General features: G+C 48.0%; 1 protein-coding gene across 1 annotated transcript; it reads right to left on the bottom strand.

The window, feature by feature from the left end:
- Positions 1 to 1,204: 1,204 nt before the first annotated feature.
- On the bottom strand, positions 1,205 to 20,352 carry MSH5 (mutS homolog 5). The gene is made up of 24 exons (XM_036248628.1): positions 20,224 to 20,352; positions 19,847 to 19,970; positions 19,345 to 19,425; positions 19,097 to 19,159; positions 18,309 to 18,430; positions 18,013 to 18,122; positions 17,728 to 17,763; positions 16,966 to 17,048; positions 16,212 to 16,257; positions 7,802 to 7,940; positions 7,599 to 7,661; positions 5,760 to 5,888; positions 5,422 to 5,494; positions 5,159 to 5,268; positions 4,844 to 4,924; positions 4,525 to 4,612; positions 4,118 to 4,307; positions 3,884 to 4,010; positions 3,333 to 3,482; positions 2,689 to 2,763; positions 2,349 to 2,492; positions 2,036 to 2,173; positions 1,551 to 1,624; positions 1,205 to 1,331 (listed from the first exon to the last, which is right to left on the bottom strand). The coding sequence occupies exons 1-24, from the start codon at positions 20,350 to 20,352 to the stop codon at positions 1,220 to 1,222; spliced, it is 2,487 nt and encodes an 828-aa protein (XP_036104521.1). The 3' UTR covers positions 1,205 to 1,219.
- Positions 20,353 to 21,894: the final 1,542 nt, after the last annotated feature.

Genomic DNA, 21,894 nt, shown 5'->3' with positions numbered 1-21,894 from the left:
TCTAGGGTGGTATCAGGCTGTGTCCACATAGCCCAGCTCCTTGTCCCCACACACCGAGGGCAGCCTGGTACCTTACCAAGGGCTCCCACACATAGCTGCCATTGCTATGCTTCCATCAGCTGGTACTCAAACCAGGCCTGGTCATGCTCCAGCAGCTCCAGCTCCTACCACAGGGCGTCCTGTTTCTTCTCCAGAGCTCACATCCTCTGCAGCTGGGAAATGCAAGAAGCAGAGGCTTACTCTACATCAGGGCTCTGGGCCATGGCCTTTCTAGAAACTCTTGCTTGAATTCACTGTCTGGTCACTGAATGCAAGCCCAGACCAGCCACTGAGGACCTGGAGGGCAAGGGAAAGCAGAGGGGAAGACTTATGAGTACTCAAAATTGAGTGGAAATGTAGAGGGCAGATCTAGGAAGAGGGGCTTTCCCTGGGTCTTGCTGGACTAATACTCACCCAGAGGAAGAAACTTCAGGCCTCTTGGTCTTGGCGGCTTGTCCTCAGTGGTAGCAGCAGAACCCTGTAGGGGGCCTGCAGCAGGGGCAGTGCACTAGAACCCTGGTTCCCCATGGCTCTGAGGTGGGAAGGGTAGAGCCATACCCTCTGGTGACCAGGGCTGACCCCTCCCTTCCCCACAATTACAGTAACCCACTTAGTCTCCCAGCCTCAGAGTACCCCCTCCTGTTATATCTGTCTGAGGCTGGGAAAAGCCTTCTCCCTTGGGCTCCTCTGTCTTCCCTCTCATCTATTTTCGTAGGGTCTGCTGAAGTTGGTTCTCAAAAAGTCCCCCTTGGTAGAATCCCCTTCTGTCTTTCTACAGAAGTGTCACTGTATTATTTTTAAATTGAATTTATTGGGATGACATTGGTTAATACAATTCTATAGGTTTCAAGGGTACAGTTCCATAGTAATTCATCTGTATATTGTGTTCACTACCCCAAGTCAAATCTCTCTCCATCACCATTTATTCCCCCCTCTACCCTCTCCTAATGAGGCACGGCAGGTCCCTCTGTGGACTCCTGCTTGGTGTTTCATCTCTTCTGTTCTCTTGTTTTGTTTTGGCTGGTATAAGGAAACAACTTTCTCCAAAATAAACTTCATTCCTAATATGAAACAATTTCCAGGGAAACTGAGAACCCTGGGTCTGAAGAAGATAAAGAAACAAAGAAGGCATGGCAGCCCACTGGGGTTTGGGAAGTGGAGGAGGGCTGAGGAAGGACACTCAGAGGATGGTGGTGGCCGCAGGGAGCACTTCCTGACTCATGAAAATGTCCAGGTCCAGGTTGGGATCTTCCAAATCCAGTTTCAGAAATGTATCTACTAATGTCTGGCAACTGAAGGGAGAGAGAACAGTGAGATATATGAGAGAATGGATAATAGTCCTGAGTAGAGGGGAGAAGCTGTGGCATAAGACCCAGGACCTTGAAAATTTAGGGATTTCAGAAAGAAAACAGTGGGTCATGAAAAGACAAAGAGGCTTCCTGAGTCCCTGAAAGGGGAGAAGAGCTGTAGAAGATGCTAGAGATAACAAGGACCCTGGGTCATACACTCACTTTTCCATTTGCTTCTCCTTTAGCAACTCCTTGACAGGCTTGATGGGTTTTCCACTACGGATCAAGTCTGAGACCTAAGAACAAGAAGGAAGGGGGAGCCATGGCCTGTTTGGCTCAGCGATTAGAGCGTCAGCCCGCAGTTCAGAGAGACCCAGATTCAGTTTCCACTTAAGGGCACGTACCTCGGGTTGCAGTTTGTCCCCGACCCCAGATGGGGTCACGTGGGTGGCAACCAGTCGATGTGTCTCTCTCACATCGATGTTTCTCTCTGTCTTCCTCCCTCCCACTCTATCTGAAGATAAATGCAAAAATGTCCTTGGGTGAGGATAAAAAAAAAAGAAGAAGGAAGGGGGAAGGAGTGGGGGAGTTGGGTAAGAAAAGAAGAATAAGGATCAGAAATCCCAGGGGCCCCAAAACCCAGGCCCCTGAGAGGAGCAGGGACTGGAAGTGAGCCCTGATGGGTGTAGCTGACATCCAGATCTCACCTCTTTGCCACGAGCTATGAGCTTGTCGGGAAGCCTGGCCTGGGCAGCTGTGTGGGAGGCATGGCTGGCATTGGCAACACCTTTGCAAACCCGATAGAAGAAGACAAGGTCATTCCCATCCTCACAGGTCTCCATGGTCTTAAAAAAGAATAAAAGGGGACAGTGTGTCATCATCACTTAGCTTCCTGCCCCGAAACCGATGGCCAACCCGTGGTCCCTGTATTCAGGGAGCCCTTGTTATGAAGGAGCCAGTCTCCAGCTCTGGGGAACACTTGGTTTAGGGACCCCTAGGTGGCTAGATTATTTTCCTCACCAAATACTGCACAAGGGGCCCCTGTGGCAGCAACTGTAGCTGAATGAGGCTCAGAAAGTTGGTGGCCACAAATATGTGGGGGCACGTGGGTCCAAGTGCCAGCCAGTATCGGAGCACAGCAGCCAGAAGTGCAAGCCCGTCTACCTGAGCAAAGGACAGGGTAAGGGTGTAGAACCATGGGTGCCCCATGTGTACCCCTCCACCTGCTGGCCTTTCCCTTCTTGCACTGTTCTGTTTCTTTTCCACCCACACACTCCTTTTCCAGAGGCCCAGCCTCCCCCTCATGCTCCTTTGCCCTCCTCCATTTTCTCCTTAGTTCCTCATCAGTTTCTCCTCTCACCGTGTTGGTTCCCTTTCCGAATTCATCAATAAGGACCAGAGACTGCTCAGTGGCATTGTTCACTGCTTTTGCCACCTGTTGGGTACCAGGTGGACAAAGGAGAGTTTCATTAGCATTCGAGGCCTGTAACACACTGACCACAGTCTGCCTGTGAATAAATCTGCTTGTATATGTGTCCACCCTACTGGACTGCAAATTCTTTAATGATGAGGTGCATGTTTTGTTCACCCTTTCATTGCCAACATTGACTCATACAAAGCAAGGGTTAAAAAGGCTCCAAAGTGGCCCTGGCCAGTTTGGCTCAGCAGTTAAAATGTTGACCCGCAGATCAAAGAGTTTCAGGTTCGATTCCGGTCAAGGGCCCATACCTGTTGTGGTTCAGTCCATGGCCCTGGCTGGGGTCATGCAGGAGGCAACCAGTGGATGTGTCTCTCTCACATCGATGTTTTTCTCTCTCTCCCTCCTTCCCACTCTGCAAATAAATGGAAAAATACCTCAGGTGAGGATTTTTTTAAAAAATGTTCCCAAGTGTACAGGAAAGACAGCAGATGGAATGATTTTCCTGTTCTGATAATTTTTCAGGGGTAGAGTTCCTCCCCCAATTTCCCTCTCCCCAGATCCCACCTCTCTTTGTTCCTTCTGACCTGATTGAGGTCGATCATGAAAGTGGAGAGGCCAAGAGAGATGGATTCGCAGCTATGAATTCGGGTGAAGATGGCGTCTACTGCCCCGATTTCGGCTTCCTCTGCTGGCACAAAGCTGCCCACCAAGGCCATGAATGTGATCAAGCCTACCTGAGCAGGGAAGGAGACAGAGTCAGGCCTGTGGCACAGGTTGAGGTGAAGGTGAGGCTAAACTGAGGGGTTATCAAGGAGAGATGGACACAGTTTAACAGAAGATCATAGTCCGTTCCACTTGCTTTAGAGAGGAACAGGGAGTGGTCAGAGGCACGCTGGGGAATGGCATGGACCTATTCAGCGGTGGAGAAAGGGAATTGAGCATGGAAAGCTCTAATAGGGTATGGCTCTCCAAGTAGAGAATGGAACGTGAGGTAGAGGAGCAGTGTGTTACAGTGTCTTCATGATAGGCAAGGTCAGAACACAACAGGAGAAGAGCTGCAGGGACCTGGGTTGTTTGGCAGGTGGGGGATGAGTTGATGAAGATGCCAGAGGCCGAATGTGTAGGATTCTCCTACCTGTTTGAGGTATATGCTTTTCCCTGAGGAGTTGGGTCCAGTGATGACTTTGACCTTCCCTTGGTCCCCACTGCATTCTGCGGAGTTGGGCACAAAGGTTCGGGCACAGAGTTCCATCAAAGGATGTCTGCAGTGGGTGGAGAGATACCTCACACATCATGCAGATGAGTGAAGTCCCCAGAATAGGGGCCTCAGGACCCTCGTGTCTGTGCCTCCACCCCTTTCTATTCTCACCTGCCATTCTGGATTCGTACCCCAAGGAGTTGGGGGGAGTAGCGGGGCCTTGAGTAGCCATAGTCCTGGGCAGCACTGGCAAGAGCCAGCAGGACGTCCAGGCGGGAGGCAAGGTCCAATACCCGGGTCAAGACAGCCGCCCGTGCCAGCACCTGACACTGCAGCTGGTACATCAGCAGGGTCTCCTGGTCTGAGGGTAGGTAAGGGGAGAGCTGGGGGTCAGCTCCAGGGGAATGTGATTGAGAAATGAAGACAGCAGGGACCTGGAAACAAGCTTGTAGATATTGTCTGAGACACCCAGAGATATTCAGAGATGTAGAGTCAGAGTGAAAGCGAGAGCAGGAAGAAAGGAGCCTGCTGGAATCAATTCCAAGCTGCCTGCTCCCTTCCAGCCTTTTGCTTCTCACCGCGGATGTCACAGTGCAGGTCCCCCAGCAATGCATCCAGCTCCTTGGTTCGAGCACTACGATAGTGCAGCTTCTCCTCTGAGAGAAACTGGGTAAGAGGGTTCAAGCTGTGGGCTTTTCATCTCTTGGTCCTCATCCTCTCCCACCTTTCTAACGCCACCTACAGGCCTCCACCCAATTTCTTTCTCCTTCGTCTCATAGCTAATACAGATCAAAGTACAACTACAGAAGAGATCACATATTGGGCAGTGTTGATGGGGTAAGGTCCCCTGACAGCTGCTGATTCATTTTCCTTATCATCTCCCTACAGAGGTCTTACCATGAAGTCCAGTCCCTCGATCTCAAAGTCACTGGCCTCCACCATGGAAGGCAGGCGGGGAATAGAAAGAAGGAAGCCAATCTGGGGCGAGAAAAGAGGAGATAAAACAGAGCATGATGCCCTGGGCACTTTCTCTCCCTAGAGGAAGCCAGAGTCCCTTGTATCCCCAGTGCTTCCCTCAGGGGGCTAGAGCCACCACAAGGTATTCATGTTCTTCAGACTTCTCCAGAAATTTTCTTCTACCAATGTGTCCTTCATAAGTCTGCTATCTCCCCCAAAGGCCCCTAGAGGTTACACTCAGCCTCCTGCCCTCACCAGAGGGATATAGATGACACTGCATGAAGGGATGCGGGAGTCCAGATTTTCTAGCTCCTTCTGAGCGACCTCAGTGAGGAAACTGGGAAGTCCCACCAGCCTTCGTTTTTCTAGAATGGCAGAAGACACATGGATATCAGAAGTAAGGTTCCTGCCCTGGTTCATTATCCCGTTGTAGGGGCCTGCCGACCAAGCAGGACACCCCATCACTATGCAGGTTCGTGTTTCAGGGCTCAAAGGCCATCCCCACACTCAACACTCACTCTCATCAATTTCAGGATCTATGTTGGGGAGGACTGTGAAGCGATTTGCAGCAAGACTGCCCTCAAAGTCCACCTGAGGAAGCAAGAAGTCCAGTTGCTTATCAGCCAGCACCATCTCTCAGTCCTACTGCTCACCTCTACCTGGGTCCCAATTCTCCCTGCAGTCCCTGATCTAATCCTAACCCTTCCGGCACATCCCTGATGTTCTGCCACCTACTCTTACCATTCCATTCTTTAGTCATTCAACTGACCTCAATGTCTCCCAGGCTTCCCCATCTTCCACATAACATCTCTTGCATCCACTTCCCCAGGGGCTTGGCCTTTTTCTTTCCACTCACCACTTTCCCAATGAGGCTGGCGATGTGGTGTAAGTCATCAGAGAACTCTTGGGCAATGTCCTGAAAGAGCTGGATGGACTGGGGCAGGGAGCGACAGGCATCCCTCAGGCCCAGGGCACTGTACACAGTCTGTAGGAGAAATGAACAGAGAAGAGTGGCCCACACCCAGCCCCACTGAGGCAAGGGGACAGGGATGGACTGAGAACAAAAATTAACCAGGCCCTGGCCGGTTTGGCTCAGCAGTTAGAGCGTCGGCCTGCGGTCCAGAGAGACCCGGGTTGGGTTCCCTCTAAGGGCACGTACCTCGGTTGCAGTTTGTCCCCAGCCCTGGTTGGGTCGTGTGGGTGGCAACCACTCGATGTGTCCCTTTCACGTCGATGTTTCTCTCTCTCTCTCTCCCTCCCACTGTATCTGAACAAAATATGGAAAAATGTCCTCGGCTAAGGATTAAAAAAAAAAAAGACTAACCAGGACAAACACAATAACAAAGACACAGAGAAGATCTCAAAGACAAAATGAAATAGTGAGGGAGGAAATGCTCCAGGCACTGCACTAAACACTGAGGCTGCAAAGACAACCAAGATATGGTCCCTGTCCATATGAGCCTACAGCCTAGGGAGGAAGATAATTTTTAAAAATTTTAATTTATTTTTGAGAGAGGAATGGGGAGAGGGGAGAGAGAGAGAGAGAGACAGACAGACAGACAGAAACACTGATGTGTTGTTCCACTTATTTACACATTCATTGGTTGATTCTTGTATGTGCCTTCACCAGGGACTGAACCAGTAACCTTGGCGAATTGGGACAACACTCTAACCAACTGAACTACCCGGCCAGGGCAAGACAAATTTTTAAAAAGAAAAGGTTACCTATAGGTGAAAAGAGGGGCAGGGATAGAAGCTAGAATTAGTTGATTATACCTTGTTTGGGAGATTTGACTTTGGAACTGTGTAAATGTTTTTCATAACTATACAATTAAATTTTTATTTAAAAAATTTTGTTTTCTTGCCCTGGACGGCTTGTGATTAGAGCGTCGGCCTGTGGACCAATGAGACCTGTGTTCGATTCCAACCAAGGGCACATACCTTGGTTGCAGTTCATTCCCCGGCCCTGGTTGGGGTCATGCGGAGGGCAACCAGTTGATGTGTCTCTCTCACTTCGATGTTTCTCTTTCTCCCTCCCTCCCTCCCTCCTAATCTGTCTAAAGATAAATGGAAAAATGTCCTCAAGTGAGGATAAAAAAAATTTTTTTTTCTTTATTGATTTTAGAGAGCAGAAAGGGGAGAGAGAAAGAGAAACATCGATGAGAGAGAACATCGACTGGCTGCCTCCTGCATATCCCTTTTGGGGATTTGGCCCACAACCTGGGCATGTACCCTGACCTCTTGGTGCATGGATCAACACTCAACCATGGAACCACACCGTCCAGGCATTAAATTAAATTTTTAAAAGAAATTCCTAAAAATAGAAAAAAGAATGAAACAAATTAACATAAATGTATGTCCCTATAGTGGCATAATCACACAGAGAACTATTCCAAGTGAATAAAACAGGGTAATTTGTATGTCCCTAGTGGGGGAAAAAAGAACTGTTCCTTCTGTCCCCTCAAAAAATCAAGCAATTTTCTGTGATATAAACTATATCACTGGGTAACCAAAGAGCAGACAAGAGGAAGTTTTTCTTTAGGGAAACAAATAATAGTATTTTGGACAATATCTATAATATAGGCTTAAAAAAAGTGTTGGGATAAAGTTAGACAAGGTAACCACAGTAGAGGGTCTAAAACACATGATGAGGGGCTTAACTTGAACTTCTAGAATTCAAGAAGGTAGGTCCTACCTTGTAGAGAACCTGCCAGTCGCTGACCTTGGTGTGGGACAACTTCATGCGTTTCAGAATCAACTACAGTCAGATAAGGACAGTTGGACAAGGGGACAGCCACTGTTTTTCCGCTCCCACCCTAATGCCCTTCAGGAAGCCCAATGTCCTGGATTGGCCCTCAACCTCCTTTCCCACCTCCCTGCCCCCAACCTTGGGCTCACAGGTACATTCTTGACGTGACCCAGCAACCGATGGAGCATCTGAGCCATGTCCAGATTCTGGGGTAGCAGGAAAAACTGGATGACATCCAGACGAGAATTTAGTTCCCCCAGGTCATGAGTTGGACGTGTGAACCACAGCCTGGAAGTGAAGGTTGGGGTGAGGACACAAGAAATTACATCTGTTCTCATCATTGTCTTGATCTCAATTTGTGAAAATGTTGTGTTTGCAGGTCCCTGGAGATTGTGGCAATATGTATCTGTACTGGCAAGTACAATGTCCTATCTATGCAGGGATGTTTACATGTATCTACTGAAACTCTCTGGATATGAGCATGACTGTGTCTGTGTATCACGGTTTTGATGGATATGAACTTGTGTGTCTTTCTATGTGGGTATGTGATAGAGCTTGTCAACATTTTAGAGGAAGAGCAGTGCTGAGGCATTTGTATGACAACACTGCCTCAGTGGCTGAGTAAGAGAGGGTGAGTCAGAATTAGTTTGTATATGTGTTTAGCTGTGAAAGTGTCTCTGGTGTAATAGCACAGACATTCACCCTTTCCTGCTTTTCCTGTGAAAGTATGTAATTGTCCCATATGGAATGATTTGTTCTCAATTCATAATAATGGTCATCTCTGCAAAAAAAGGATTGGGGAGGAACATTTAAGGGGCTTCAATAACACTGATTTTTATTTTATTTATTTATTTATTTATTCCTCATCCGAGGACATTTTTCCATTTTTTGTTCGGATAGAGTGGGAGGGGGAGAGAGAGAGAGAGAGAGAGAAACATCAACGTGAAAAGGACACATCGAGTGGCCGCCACCTGCACAACCAACCAGGGCCGGGGACAAATTGCAACCAAGGTACGTGCCCTTAGCGGGAACCGAACCCGGGTCTCTCTGGACCGCAGGCTGATGCTCTAACCGCTGAGCCAAACCGGCCAGGGCAATAACACTGATTTTTAAATTGGCTGGTGGAAACAGAGGTTTATAATATTATTATTTTTTTAATGTTTTTATTGATTTTTTTTTGTGTTTTTTTTGTTTTTGTTTTTTTTATCCTCACCCGAGGACATTTTTCCATTTTTTGTTCAGGTAGATTGGGAGGGAGAGAGAGGAACAAAGAGAGAGAGAGAGAAACATTGACGTGAAAGGAGCACATCGAGTGGCTGCCACCCGCACGACCGACCAGGGCCGGGGACAAACTGCAACCGAGGTACGCGCCCTTAGCGGGAACCGAACCCGGGTCTCTCTGGACTGCAGGCCAACGCTCTAACCGCTGAGCCAAACCGGCCAGGGCAATAACACTGATTTTTAAATTGGCTGGTGGAAACAGAGGTTTATAATATTATTTTTTTAATGTTTTGATTTTTTTTTAGAAAGGGAGATAGAAACATTAATCAGATGCCTCCCACCTGCCCCCTACTGGGGATCGAGCCCACAACCCTGGCATGTACCCTGACTGGGAACTGAACCGGGACATCTCAGTCCATGGGATGATGCTCAATCCACTAAGCCACACCAGCTGGGCTATATTATTATTAATATTTATACCTTTTGTGTATCTGAGGTATTTATTACTAATTAAGTTACTGTACAGAAATGAAGGTCTCATCTGTGTTTGTCTAATTTTGGGTGTCCCTATCTCCCTATGGCTGTGAAGAGTGTGAGATTCAGGAAGGACCTGTGAGCCCAGATTCTTTTCTACATTAGAGCAAGCCATTAGGCATCCATTTTGTATAACAACCAATATGTAGACACAGGGGCCTGAGGATGTGTATCTCACACTGTAGTTTTAGGTACTTCTGCTCCTTGGCCACAAAAGGCTGCTCCACCCAGGGCAGTGTAGGCCAGTCTGTGAATGTCTGTCCCCACCTGGGAGAGTACATGGACCTCACAAAGCTAACTTTCATGTAAAACATCTAGGTTTTTTTGTTTAAAATATTTTTTCTTTATTGATTTTTTTAGAGAGAGGGAGAGGGAAAGAGATAGAAACATCAATGAGAGAAAACATCGGTTGGCCACCTCCTGCACTCCCCCCCACAGGGGATTGGGCCCATAACCTAGGCATGTGCCCTGATTGGGAATCAAACTGGCAACCTCTTGGTGCATGGGTCAATACTCAACCACTGAGCCACACTGGCCAGGCAAACATCTAGGTTTTTACTGCCGGTGCCAGGAGAGATTTTAATCAAGCCAAACTTCCAGTTTACAGCTGAGGAAATAAGGCCCTATACCATAAGCAACTTGTCCAAAGCCATACTGCTAGTAAGAAGTAAAGCTGGGACTCAAACTCAAGTCTCTCCCCTACTAGGATAGTGCTCTTGAGAGCATACTGTGGCACTCAACTAATTTCTTGGTGCTCTGTCTAGCTGTAGGCCGGCTGGGCCCTTAGTTCACCATTTAGGTTATGATTCCATCCTCTGGGGGATCCTATCTGGGGAATCTGTATTCCTCCCCACCTTTAATTCAGTTATCTTCTCCAGTGAAAATTTCTTCCTCTCATCTATGGTTGAGATTAGAGATCTGTGCCTGAATCACTGGAAAATGTGTAGGCAATTATATCACCCACTAATTACCTAAAAATTATCTTAACCTCCAAAGACACATTGCTGAGTGGGTGAGGTGAGGAAAAGATTGTGCACCTGTGGGCTAGCAAAGGATTCCACTGAGTTTTTACAGATGATGTCACCAGTGAGCTTGCTTCTGTGTATTGTGCTCATGCGGAGAGTGCTACTGAGTATAAGGCCATGCAGAAGGCACTGAGGTAACAGGAATGGCCACTGCACAGAGTTCACAGCTATGAAGGCAAGCAAATTCACCGACAACTAATTCCAATCGATGTGATAGTGCAACTAGAAAATATAAAAAAGCAGCCCTGGCCTGGTTTGCTCAATGGTTAGAGCATCGCCCTGCGGTCCAGAGAAAAAAACACTACATGAGCACACAGGAAGGTGAATGTCAGTCTCCTTACAGAGGCCTGTGAAAAAGGTGATAGTTGGCCCTGGCCAGTTTGGCTCAGCAGTTAGAGTGTAGGCCCACAAACCAAAGAGTCACAGGTTCGATTTTGGTCAAGGGCACGTACCTTGGTTGCGGTTGGATCCCTGGTCCTGGTTGGGGTCGTGCGGGAGGCAACCAACCGATGTTTCTTTCTCTTTCTCTTTCTCTCTCTCTCTCTCTCCCCCCTTCTCCCCCTCTCCCTCTCTCCCTCCCTCCCACTCTGTCCTAAAATAAGTGGAAAAATATCCACTTTGGGTGAGGATCAAAAAAAAGAAAAAGGTGATAGTTGGGTTGCACCCTGAAGTAAGATTTTGACAGATGGAGAACAGAGAACTTTTCAAAGGGAACTGCATAAACACAAGCATGATGTATTTCCATGATGGCAAGTGGCCCTAAAATACTCAAATGTAAGATGGATCTGGTAAGAAAGGATTTAGAAGGCGGATGGGAAGGTAAGTCTGGTAATTAAAATTGGGGTGAATGGGAGGAGTTGTGAACATCATACTGCTAAAGACACTAATTAATCTTCATCCTGCAGATAATGGGGAAACCTCCTGAGGTTTATGTTACTTTATTTCTACCTAAGGTTTTTAAAAAAGTGAAGTGACATGTTCAGATCTCTGTTTTGGATTAACAGGTATTTTAGAATATGAGATGAACTGGAATAAAGAAGAGAGTAGCCCTGGCTGGTTTGGCTCAGCGGTTAGAGCATCAGCCTGGGGTTCCAGAGAGACCCGGGTTTGGTTCCCGCTAAAGGCACGTACCTCGGTTGCAGTTTGTCCCCAGCATTGGTTGGGTCGTGCGGGAGGCAGCCACTCGATGTGTCCCTTTCACATTGATGTTTCTCTCTCTCTCCTTCCCACTCTATCTGAACAAAAAAATGGAAAAATGTCCTTGGGTGAGGATTTTAAAAATAAATAAATAAATATAAAAGGTAGCAAAATCTATTTTAAAAAAGAAGAAGAGAGTAGAGGCAGAAAGACCAATTTAGAGGTATGCAATGTTTCTGGTTAGAAATGATGATAGTGGACTTCAGGTCAAGATGGCGGGGAGATAAATGCAGTATGGCTTCCTCCACAACCACTTCAAAATTACAACTAAACTACAGAACAAACATCATTCAGACTCACCTGAAATCGAACTGAATGGAAGTCCTACAACTACAGAATTAAGCTGAATCTAGACTGGTAGAAGGGGCAGAGGTGCGGACCGGATGGTCCCACACCCGCATCTGGCAGATAAACATCAGGAGGGACACCTCAGCTGGGAAGGTCCTCCTTGAGGTGCAAGAGGTCCCTGTCCCACACCAGGCACCCAGCTCAGGGTTTCAGTGCCAGGAAAAGGAGTCCCCATAACTTCTGGCTGTAAAAATCATCGGGAACTGAGGCTGAGGGAGGCTAAGGCTGCTGGAGCCCCAGGCAGCTCCTCTTAAAGGGCCCCCGCATGGACTTACTCAGACCCGCTCCCTCTGAGCTCCAGCATGGAGGGGAGGCAGCTTGAAAGGCACCAGGGACATACGAGGAAAACTGAGTTGTTCGGCATCAGGGCGAGGACTGGAGAGGTAGCTTTCTCCAGGACAGATGTGCTAGTGGAGGCTACTATTCCTTTGGTGAGCCCTTCCCCACAGGGCTGGCAGACGGGTGCCATATCTGGGACTCCAGCAACCTGGCTCACACTGTTTGCCTGCCCTGGAGATTCTTTGAGGCTCTGCCCCACCCAACTTTCTGGCCCACCCAAGCTGTTTCCAGTGGCTTTACCATAGCATTGGCTTGTTTTGGCTCCTGCTTCAATGTTTCCTAAATTCTCTCAAACAAGCAGCATCTGGCCACAGCGAGCCCCATATCTCTTGCTAAGTGGCTCCAGGCCTGGCACTAGAAGCAGCCAGCCTTGGTTCACAGCTTGGCTTTGTCTATGCACCTCCAAGCTCAGCACAAGCAGCAGCCATCAACTGATCTCTTTGTAGCTTATGCCTGGTGGCCCCGGGTAGAACACAGGCAATGGCTGACCTTGCCCCAGAGCCAGCACACCCAGTGGACAGCTTCAGATCATGTCCAAGCACCATCACCCAACCACCTCCATAGTGACACACCCAAGGAGTGGACTCAGGGGGTACCAGAGCCCTGCTGAAGTAAGTTTTGCTCTGAGTGGTGAGCCCCTGCACAGCTGATCATCCAAGGTAGTCAGAGGTCAGTGGTTAGTGGGTACAGCCAGTCCTTGCAGCTAGCTGATCAGCCTGTGCCACTGGACCCTACAGGACACCTACTACAACAGGCCACCCTAGGAAGCCTAGGAGACATAGCAATTCTACCTAACACAGAAACAAACACAGGGAGGCAGCCAAAATGAAGAGACAAAGAAACATGTCCCAAATGAAAGAACAGAACAAAACTCCAGGAAAACAACTAAATAAAATGAAGATAAGCAATCTAACAGATTCAGAGTTTAAAACACTGCTTATAAGGACACTCAATGAACTTAGTGAGGACCTCAAGAGCATAATAAAGGACCAGTCAGAAGTGAAGGATGTACTAAATGAAATAAAGAATAATTTACAGGGAATCAATATCAGAGTAGGTGAAGCCAAGAAGCAAACCACTGAATTGGAATACAAGGAAGCAAAAAACACCCAATGAGAATAGCAAAAAGAAAAAAGAATAAAAAAAAATGAGGACAGTATAAGGAGACTGTGGGACAACTTCAGGAGTACCAACATTCACATCATGGGAGTGCCAGAAGGAGTAGAGAGAGGGCAAGAAATTGAAAACCTATTTGAAACAATAATGACAGAAAACTTCCCTAACTTGGTAAAGGAAACAGACATACAAGTCCAGGTAGCACAGAATCCCAAACAAGATGAACCCAAAGAGGTCCACACCAAGATACATCATCATCAAAATGCAAAAGGTTAAAGATAAAGAGAGAATCTTAAAAGCAGCAAGAGAAAGCAGTTAGTTACCTACAAGGGAGTTCCCATAAGGCTATCAGTCGATTTCTCAAAAGAAACTTTGCAGGCCAGGAGAAAGTGGCAAGAAATATTTAAAGTGATGAAAAGCAATGGCCTACAACCAAGATTACACTATCCTATAAAACTATCATTTAGAATCGATGGTCATATAAAGGGTTTCCCAGACAAGATAAAGCTAAAGGAGTTCATCACCACTAAACCAGTATTATATGAAATGTTGATGGGTCTTCTTGAAGAAGATAAAAAAATATATCTATCAACAACTGGATCTAAAAACAAAATGAACAAGCAGAAGAGAAACAGACTCAGATACAGAGAACTTTTCATTGGTTGCCAGATGGGAGGGGAGCTGGGTGAAAAGATGAAGGTATTAGGAAGTACAAATTGGTTGTTAGACTGATGAACCTCAAAGGGAAGGGGGGAGGTGGGGCGGGAAGAGAGAAACCAAAGAACTTATATACATATAAGCATAACCAACAGACACAGACAATAGTGTGGGGAAAGCAGGAGGAGGGCAGGATTGGGGAAAGGGGGTAAAAAAGATGAACATCTGTAATACATTCAACAAGAAAGATAAGTTATAATAAAAACAAAATAAAAGAAGAGCCCTGACCCTGACCTGTTTGGCTCAGCAGTTAGAGCGTCGGCCTGCGGACCAGAATCCCAGGTTCAGTTCTCGCTAAGGGCGTGTACCTTGGTTGCAGTTTGTCCCCGGCCCTGGCTGGGGTTGTGTGGGTGACAGCCAGTTGGTGTGTCTCACATTGATGTTTCTCTCTGTCTCTCTTCCTCCTCCTCGCCCTCCCACTATTTGAAGAATGTCCTCTGGTAAGGATTTAAAAAAAAGAAAAAGCCCTGGCCGGTTTGGCTCAGTGGTAGAGCATCGGCCCATGGACCAATGAGTCACAGGTTCAATTCCAGCCAAGGGCTCATACCTCAGTTGCAGTTTGGTCCTGGTCCTAGTCAGGGTTGTGCTGGAGGCAACCATCAATGTGTCCCTCTCTCACTGAAGTTTCTCTCTCTCCCCCTTTCTCTCCCTCTCACTCTATCTGAAGATAAAAAGAAAAAAATATATCCTCGGGTGAGGATTAAAAAAAAAAATGCCTGTCTGGTGTGGCTCAGCGGTTGCACATTGACCCATGCACCAAGAGGTCGCCGGTTCGATTCCTGTCAGAGCACATGCCCAGGTTGTGGGCCAAATCCCCAGTGGCGGACATGCAGGAGGCGGCCAGTTGATGTTCTCTCTCATTGGTGTTTCTATCTCTCCCTTCCTCTGTCTCTAAACTAAAAAAAAGATAAAATAAATAAATAAATGATGATAGCATTAGAGCATAGGAAAGAGGGACAAAGGAATGGCTGAAAGAGACATTGGATAGAATTCAACAGGCCCTAGTGAATGACTGAATATGGAGGGTGAGGGAGAAGCATCAATGCAGGTTCAAAGCTTGAGAAGCTGTACTGCCAGCAATGCCATTAACCAGCAAAGGGAATGTGGGAAGAGGAACAGGTCTAGTGGGTGTCAGTTTGAATGCTCTGAGGTTGAGCTGCCTGTGGAAACTGCTGGTAGCAATGATGTGCAGTTGGCATTCTACAAACTGAGTTCTGAACTAGACACAGAAATTTGAGAGTTATCAGAAAATAGCTCAAATTTGAAGTGTGGTGTTGTTGTTGTTGTTTATTGACTTTAAAGAGAAGAGAGAGAGAAAAATTGATGAGAGAGAACATCGACTGGCCGCCTCCTGCATGCCCCCCACTGGGATCTGGGCCCACAACCCAGACATGTGCCCTGACCATGAATGGAACCAGCGACCTCCTGATGCATGGGTCAACACTCAACCACTGAGCCATACTGGCCAGACTGAAGTGTGGTTTTTATAAAGATATTACTATGCAGCCCTGACCTGTCTGGCTCAATGGCTGGAGCATCAGCCCTCGGACCAATGAGTCATGGGTTCATTTCTGGTCAGGGGCACATGCCTTGGTTGGGGTTCATCCCAGACCCTGGTTGTGGCTGTGTGGGAGGTGGCCAATCGATGAATCTCTCTCACGTCGATGTTTCTGTCTCTCTCTCTCACTCCCACTCTATCTGAAGATAAATGGAGAAGATACCCTCAGGTGAGGATTAAAAAAAAAAAGATATTACTGTGTAAAAAAAAAAAAACCCTAAAAAATAAAAATAAAGATATTACTATGTGTATATTAGGGTTTTGTGATTATGTTTCTGCTGCTTGTATATGTGCAAGTCTGAGTATCATCAACGAGTATGTTTATCTGTGCTGACAATGTAAAATAAAGATAATAATAGCCACCACATGGGGTCATAATAAGGATTAAAGGCATTTAGCCAGCATTACAGAAAGGGCAGTTGTTTTTATTACTACTACATGGGGTGGTATGTGTGTCTTCAGACTGCATGCATTAATTTATAGCAAAAGTTTGTGACCACTCACCTGAGCAGCTTCTCTCCCCACTTGGAGCGGCATCTGTTGAGAATTCCTGGGGGGGAGGGGGGGATGGGGGCAGGGAAAGGAATGTATGGCTGTGTCTAAGCATCCAGGTCAAAGGTCCCAGTGTTGAGCAGGCGGGCCTGCGCATCATTTCCCAGATACAGGATACAAAGGCAGTCAAAGTCAGCAGCTGGCCACAAGTCTGAGCCAGGATTACCTTACATGGGCTTAGTGGAAGGAATGGGTACTCATTGAAACACTCAGCCAAAAATATATGCAGAGCAGGTATAGTTAGACTCACAAACAGCCCAATACATATATGTAAACATTAGGCAAAACCCACTGATATATGCATAGTGAAACCAGGTGGATACTTCAGGCAATGTCCCCAGTACACCCTAAAGTCAGAGACAACTGATAAAGACTCAATGTAAATCAAACATAGGCAGTTTCATTTACTAACTCTCCTCTGTACATAGGACCTCCCAAAGTCCCCAGACAGGTATACACCTAGTAGAGACATTCATACAAACCCAAGGAATGAATATGAAATTGATAAAACAAGATATATGCCAATGACACTGGATAACAGGGTAAGGGGAAGTGCCTAACTTCAGGGAGGATACAAAGATAAGAAAGTGCAAGAGGCAATGGAATGGGAGTGAAGTGGGAAGAGAGGGGCTGGGACACATCTTTGGAGGCAGCTGCTTTTCTGGAAGGCTTTTGTAATATGGAATGAGGGATGGGGCACACATACCAAAGAGGCTGAGCCCCTCCTTCAGTCCACTGGCCACTTTGTACACTGAGGGGTGAGACTCACTCTTAAATATCTGCAGAACACTGTCAGGGAGAAATGGGGGAGTTCTGAGTAACTTGGATTTTTAAAAAAATTCTCACCTGAGTTTATTTCTCCATTAATTTTTAGACAGAGTGGGTGGGGGCGGGGGAGAGAGACACATCAATTGGTTGCTTTCCACAAGCACCCCAACTGGGGCTGGGGATCAAACCTACAACCGGTATGTGCCCTTGACCAGTAATCGAACTCAAAACTTCAGTCCATGGGCCAATGCTCTAACCACTGAGCAAACCAGCCAGGGTGGTAACTTGTTTTTTTTTTAAATTAATTTATTTATTTTTGTTACAGATGTTTCTCCTTTTCCCCCCACTGATTCCCCCTCCCTCTCCCTCCTTGCCCTGTCCCCAGCTTTGTTGTCCATGTCCATTGTTCATGCATACATGCATGGTAACTTGGATTTTTAAAGGGAATTGAGAAAATGGGTTGGGAACATCCTTCTGATGTGAGGTTTGTCCCTCACTTCTCTCTGCTTGTTTTTCCTTTCAGAAAAGAGTGACACCTTTGTGTTTTTCTTCTCTCCCCTCACTCCCACTTCTTTTTCCTTCAGGGAGAGATCTTAATAGCCCCAGGATTAAAGAAACTGGAGCCTCATTAGGATTATTGGAGCATTAAATTTAATCCTTCTCCCTCCCCAGAGAAGACAGCCTGTCTCCATCTCCTTACCTGTAAGTATCTTGATCTATGCTTACCAGATGGGTCCTGAGGGCAGAAAATAAGCAGAAGGAAAAGTGCTGGGTGTGAGAAGTCAAATTTCATTTCTAAGTTTCATCCCATTTGCCCTAACTCCCAGAATACTATCTCAATCTTCTCCCCTAGAGCTCCACATCCCCTCAGGTGCTCCTGTGTGTCCTAGGGTACTTTACCTGGATAGGTCACTGTCTGCCCACGCCTTCACCCTTACCACCCACCCCAGCCTGTGTTACTATTCAGGCCTCCCACCTTACTTACAACACAAATTTTTTAAAGCCCAGGATGGGAACACTGACGTTATAGTCTTCCAGTTCAACCCCGATTCTTCTTCGACCTAGGAACTTGAGCAGCCCTCCAAGTGCTCGAACCTGGGAGGGGATGAGTAGTGGAGCTGGGGTAAATCCTAATGTCTTGGAGGCAGGACAACACCAGGGAAAACTACTATTTTCCAGGGCTGGGCTAGAAACTTCCAGGACTCAACCCAAGGAATAGGGTGCTTTTGCCTTTCTCCAACCTGTGGCATCCCAGCCCTGACTTCCCAGGACCCAGCTCACCGTAAGAAGGCAGTCAAAGGGAATGATGGAGGAAAGGAAGAGAATTTTCTCAGTGGTGGTCACAGAGTCCGGGATAAAAGAGTAATTTCCAGAAAGGAGGCGCTGTTTGCTTATCTCCAGACCTATTTTGGAGAATGTATGGGAAGGAAACAAAGATCTTGTATGTAGTCCAATTTTTCACTCCATTTTAAGAATAGAAGCAAGATCAGATTTGATCCGATGAGAGAGAACATGGACTGGCTGCCTCCTGCAGGCCTCCCACTGGGGACCGGGCCCACAACCTGGGCATGTGCCCTGACCAGGAACCGAACCGGTGACCTCCTGGTGCATGAGTTGACACTCAGCCACTGAGCCACACCAGCCAGGCAGAAAAAATATATATTTTTTACAAAAAGAACACTAATGCCTTAACATCTAATTAGGATAGATGTCTGTTTTGCAAAATTGGGAAGATTATGGGAGTGCCTGTGATTCATCAAGGTCACTGAGAAGGTAGCTTTCCCCCACCCTTCCAACAAATGACTTTGGCTTAAAGGGGGGAAGTTCCAATTCCAAAAAGTGTCACTGCTCTCTTCTCAGGGGATATCCCTAGGCATGACTAAGTGGAGGTTTCATTATAAGTTTCAGGTTATTAAAAGGTAGAGAGGAGAGATCCTGAGGAGGAGGCTCAGAGAACACAAAGGTTTAGGATGAGATAAGGCTGAGAAGAGATCTCTGATGATGGGGTGAAATTAGGAGAAAGGGTTGGGAAACTGGGATGTGGGAATGGACAAAGCAAAATGAGATACCAAAATCCACACTTGGCAAAAATATGATTTCAGGTCTGTTATGCTCTCTGTGTTCCTGGGAGGCTGTGAGGGAGGCAAAGAAAGGGCCATTAGTCTGTACATATCTGTCTTTCTGCCTCTGTCCCACCTTCTCTCTCACCCGGTACTGGCTTCCTGACTCTACCTCCTTCCAAGACCCTTTAATCTCTTGTAATATTCCATACTTTAGTCCTTCCTCCTTTTCCCTCTCAGCCTTACCCAGTCCTTACCAAGCTTCCCCAGGAACCGAGTCATATTCTCGTCCTGTTTGGCACTAGTAACAAGAGACCGGGGATTGATTTCATCCAGAACTTGGAAGGAGAATGGAGACCAAGTCAGTTAAATGACCTTAATCCCTCACTAAGGGGAAACCCACCGCCCTTTCCTTGCTGCCTCCCTCCCCATCTCAAAAAGGTATTTCCTCTCTAAGAGGAGGGAGTGCCCGACACAGTGGGAGCACAGTTAGGAGTCGGGCACGGGAATGAGGAAAGGGAAGGGCAGCAAGACCGGTGAGGTGGTGGGCGGGAAAGGGGTGCTCTGGAGACTGGCACTGGAGTATAAACCCCAAGAGGACAGATACGACTGATTTGCCCAGGGCTCTATCTCCGGCTCTGGATATACTGTAAACCCTAATAAATATCTCTTGAATAATTAAATGATTCTTAAAAACAACAGACCGTCCTCCAGGGTCAAGCAATAACCCGGGCCAGGTGGGCACACGCGGGTCCCCACCTCTCTGGAGAAGCGCGAGGCTCTCGTGGTCTGGCGCGTCGGGCATGAAGTGGACGGTGGAGTCACTAGTGTCATAGTAGGCGATGCCCAAGTGGCCCAAATGCCACAGCACACACAGATGGGTCTTGGCGAGGAAAGAGGGAAACCAGCGTTTGAACCACTCCTCAGTGCAGGGTCGTGCCGTGCCTTACTTTTCACTTTCCCAGCTCGCTGAGATGGGCTCAGCACCCCTTCGGAACATGTGGAACCGGCTGGCGGAGGTGCGTGACCAGCCCGCCCTCCCCACCCCTGTTTCTTCTAGCAGCGACGTGCCAGTGCGCTCCCCACTCGGCTGATTCATCCCGGCTCCCCTCCCCCCACCTCGCCGCCCCGGAGACCTCCGCCGGCTCCTCCGCGTCGTCCTCCTCCGCGCCCCCGGGGCCCGGCGCTGGGGCCGGGCTGGGGAAACTGGCGGCGGTCGCTCCCAGAGAGGCCATGGGCAGGGAGGCTCTGCGGCTGCGGAACATGGAGGGGTTCAGGAGCGACGTTCACCGTGAGGCGGCCGGCAAGGGCGGCGCGCCCAGGTGCCAGTGCACTGGGAAGTCTGGGCGAGGGCTGAGGAGAGGGAGAGGTCCCATTTTGTCTTCAACGTGTGGGGGCATTTCTGTGGAAACCTCGCCCACCCACATTTCCCTCAAGCCTAAGTACTGGGGTGGAGACTTTCTGAGGGCTGAGGGGCGAGCTGTTCAAGTCTGCTCTCCCCGCCCCTGCCAACCACGCCCCCAAGAAGGCAGGCCCACGGTCTCTCCTTTCCCACCCACTTGCAGACTCCTTGCGGAGTTTTCCCGCCTTTTCTGTCACCAGGACCTCCGCGAGCGCGAGATCGCGTCACTAACAGCCACGAGCTTGCGGAAGGAGCGCTCCGGTGCGAGGACGGAGTGCGCGTGCGCCCCCCCGCCCGCTTAGTCGCTATTGGTCAGAGAGACCAGGATCCTGCCTAGAGAGCCAACAGGGCGAGAGGGCGGAGATCGCAGACGGTCAGAAGGCTGGATGCCGATTGGCCTATATCATATGAGGCGGCGCCAGAACGTTCAAACTTCCCGCCCTCTGCCGTTGCTTAGCACCTAGGTCTCTGGCCTTCAGGGTTTCTGGGATTTGATTAAAATGAGGTGGAGCCTATAAAAGTCCGGAAGCGGTGCTCGAGTCGGAGCCCCGGGAACTGTTCTGGGGGCTTGGGGGCGGGGGAGGAGGGGGGTTGAGGGGAAAGAGGATCTGGGAAGGAGCCGATCTTAAAGGGCTAGAGGCGCGTTGTTTTTTCTGGAGTGGGGATAAGCAACAGTAATTCAACCTGTGTCAACAACTCTAAGTTAATATTTGTCCCTCCTAATATTTATAAAGAGCTTAAAACAGTGCTTGGCAAACGTGCTAAGAGCTACGCGAGTGTTTTAAATAAATAAGCAGAAATCACTGAGACTCATATCGCAGCCCTCCTTTGCCAATTTCCTGAGTACAGTGTATGACCACCCCACAAGGGCACTGCAGGGCCTAATTTATAATTTTAGCCCCGCAGGAGGACGTGAAAGCTTGGAATCACACCAAATTCTGGCAGAGAGTAGACCTAATAACACCTACACCCCTTTTGAGACATGCCCAAACCCCTGGGCACACACAGCCCACCTTAAGGACAGAGGGGTGTTGTAGACCAGCGACAGACCAGATTCAGACTCTGAACTGGGTTCAAATGAAGAGAGCTTTATTAGCGGCGCGGGTACTGTCCCATTCTACTCAGAGGAGAGAGCAGCCCCAAGCTCAGGGGGTGGGTTGTTTATATAGTTGTCTTAGCCCCCCTTAAGGAATTTGGGTTAAGGGTATGCCAGCAAGCAAGCAGTACTGAAGCAGATATTTGCAGTTAGCTGTTATGCCTGAGGAAACAATCAGTTTCTGTGTACACAAAGCAGTGGTTATCTATACAATGCAGTGGTTATCTATTAGCAGATAGTTCTTGCCATTCCCTTAAAATCCAGGGGGCAGGGTCATGTGTTTGTTCTTTACAGGGGTACCATTCATTC

Source organism: Molossus molossus, unplaced genomic scaffold (genome assembly GCF_014108415.1).
Source record: "Molossus molossus isolate mMolMol1 unplaced genomic scaffold, mMolMol1.p scaffold_m16_p_8, whole genome shotgun sequence".
Taxonomy (NCBI): Eukaryota; Metazoa; Chordata; class Mammalia; order Chiroptera; family Molossidae; genus Molossus; species Molossus molossus.
This window is presented reverse-complemented; position numbering and strand designations above follow the sequence as displayed.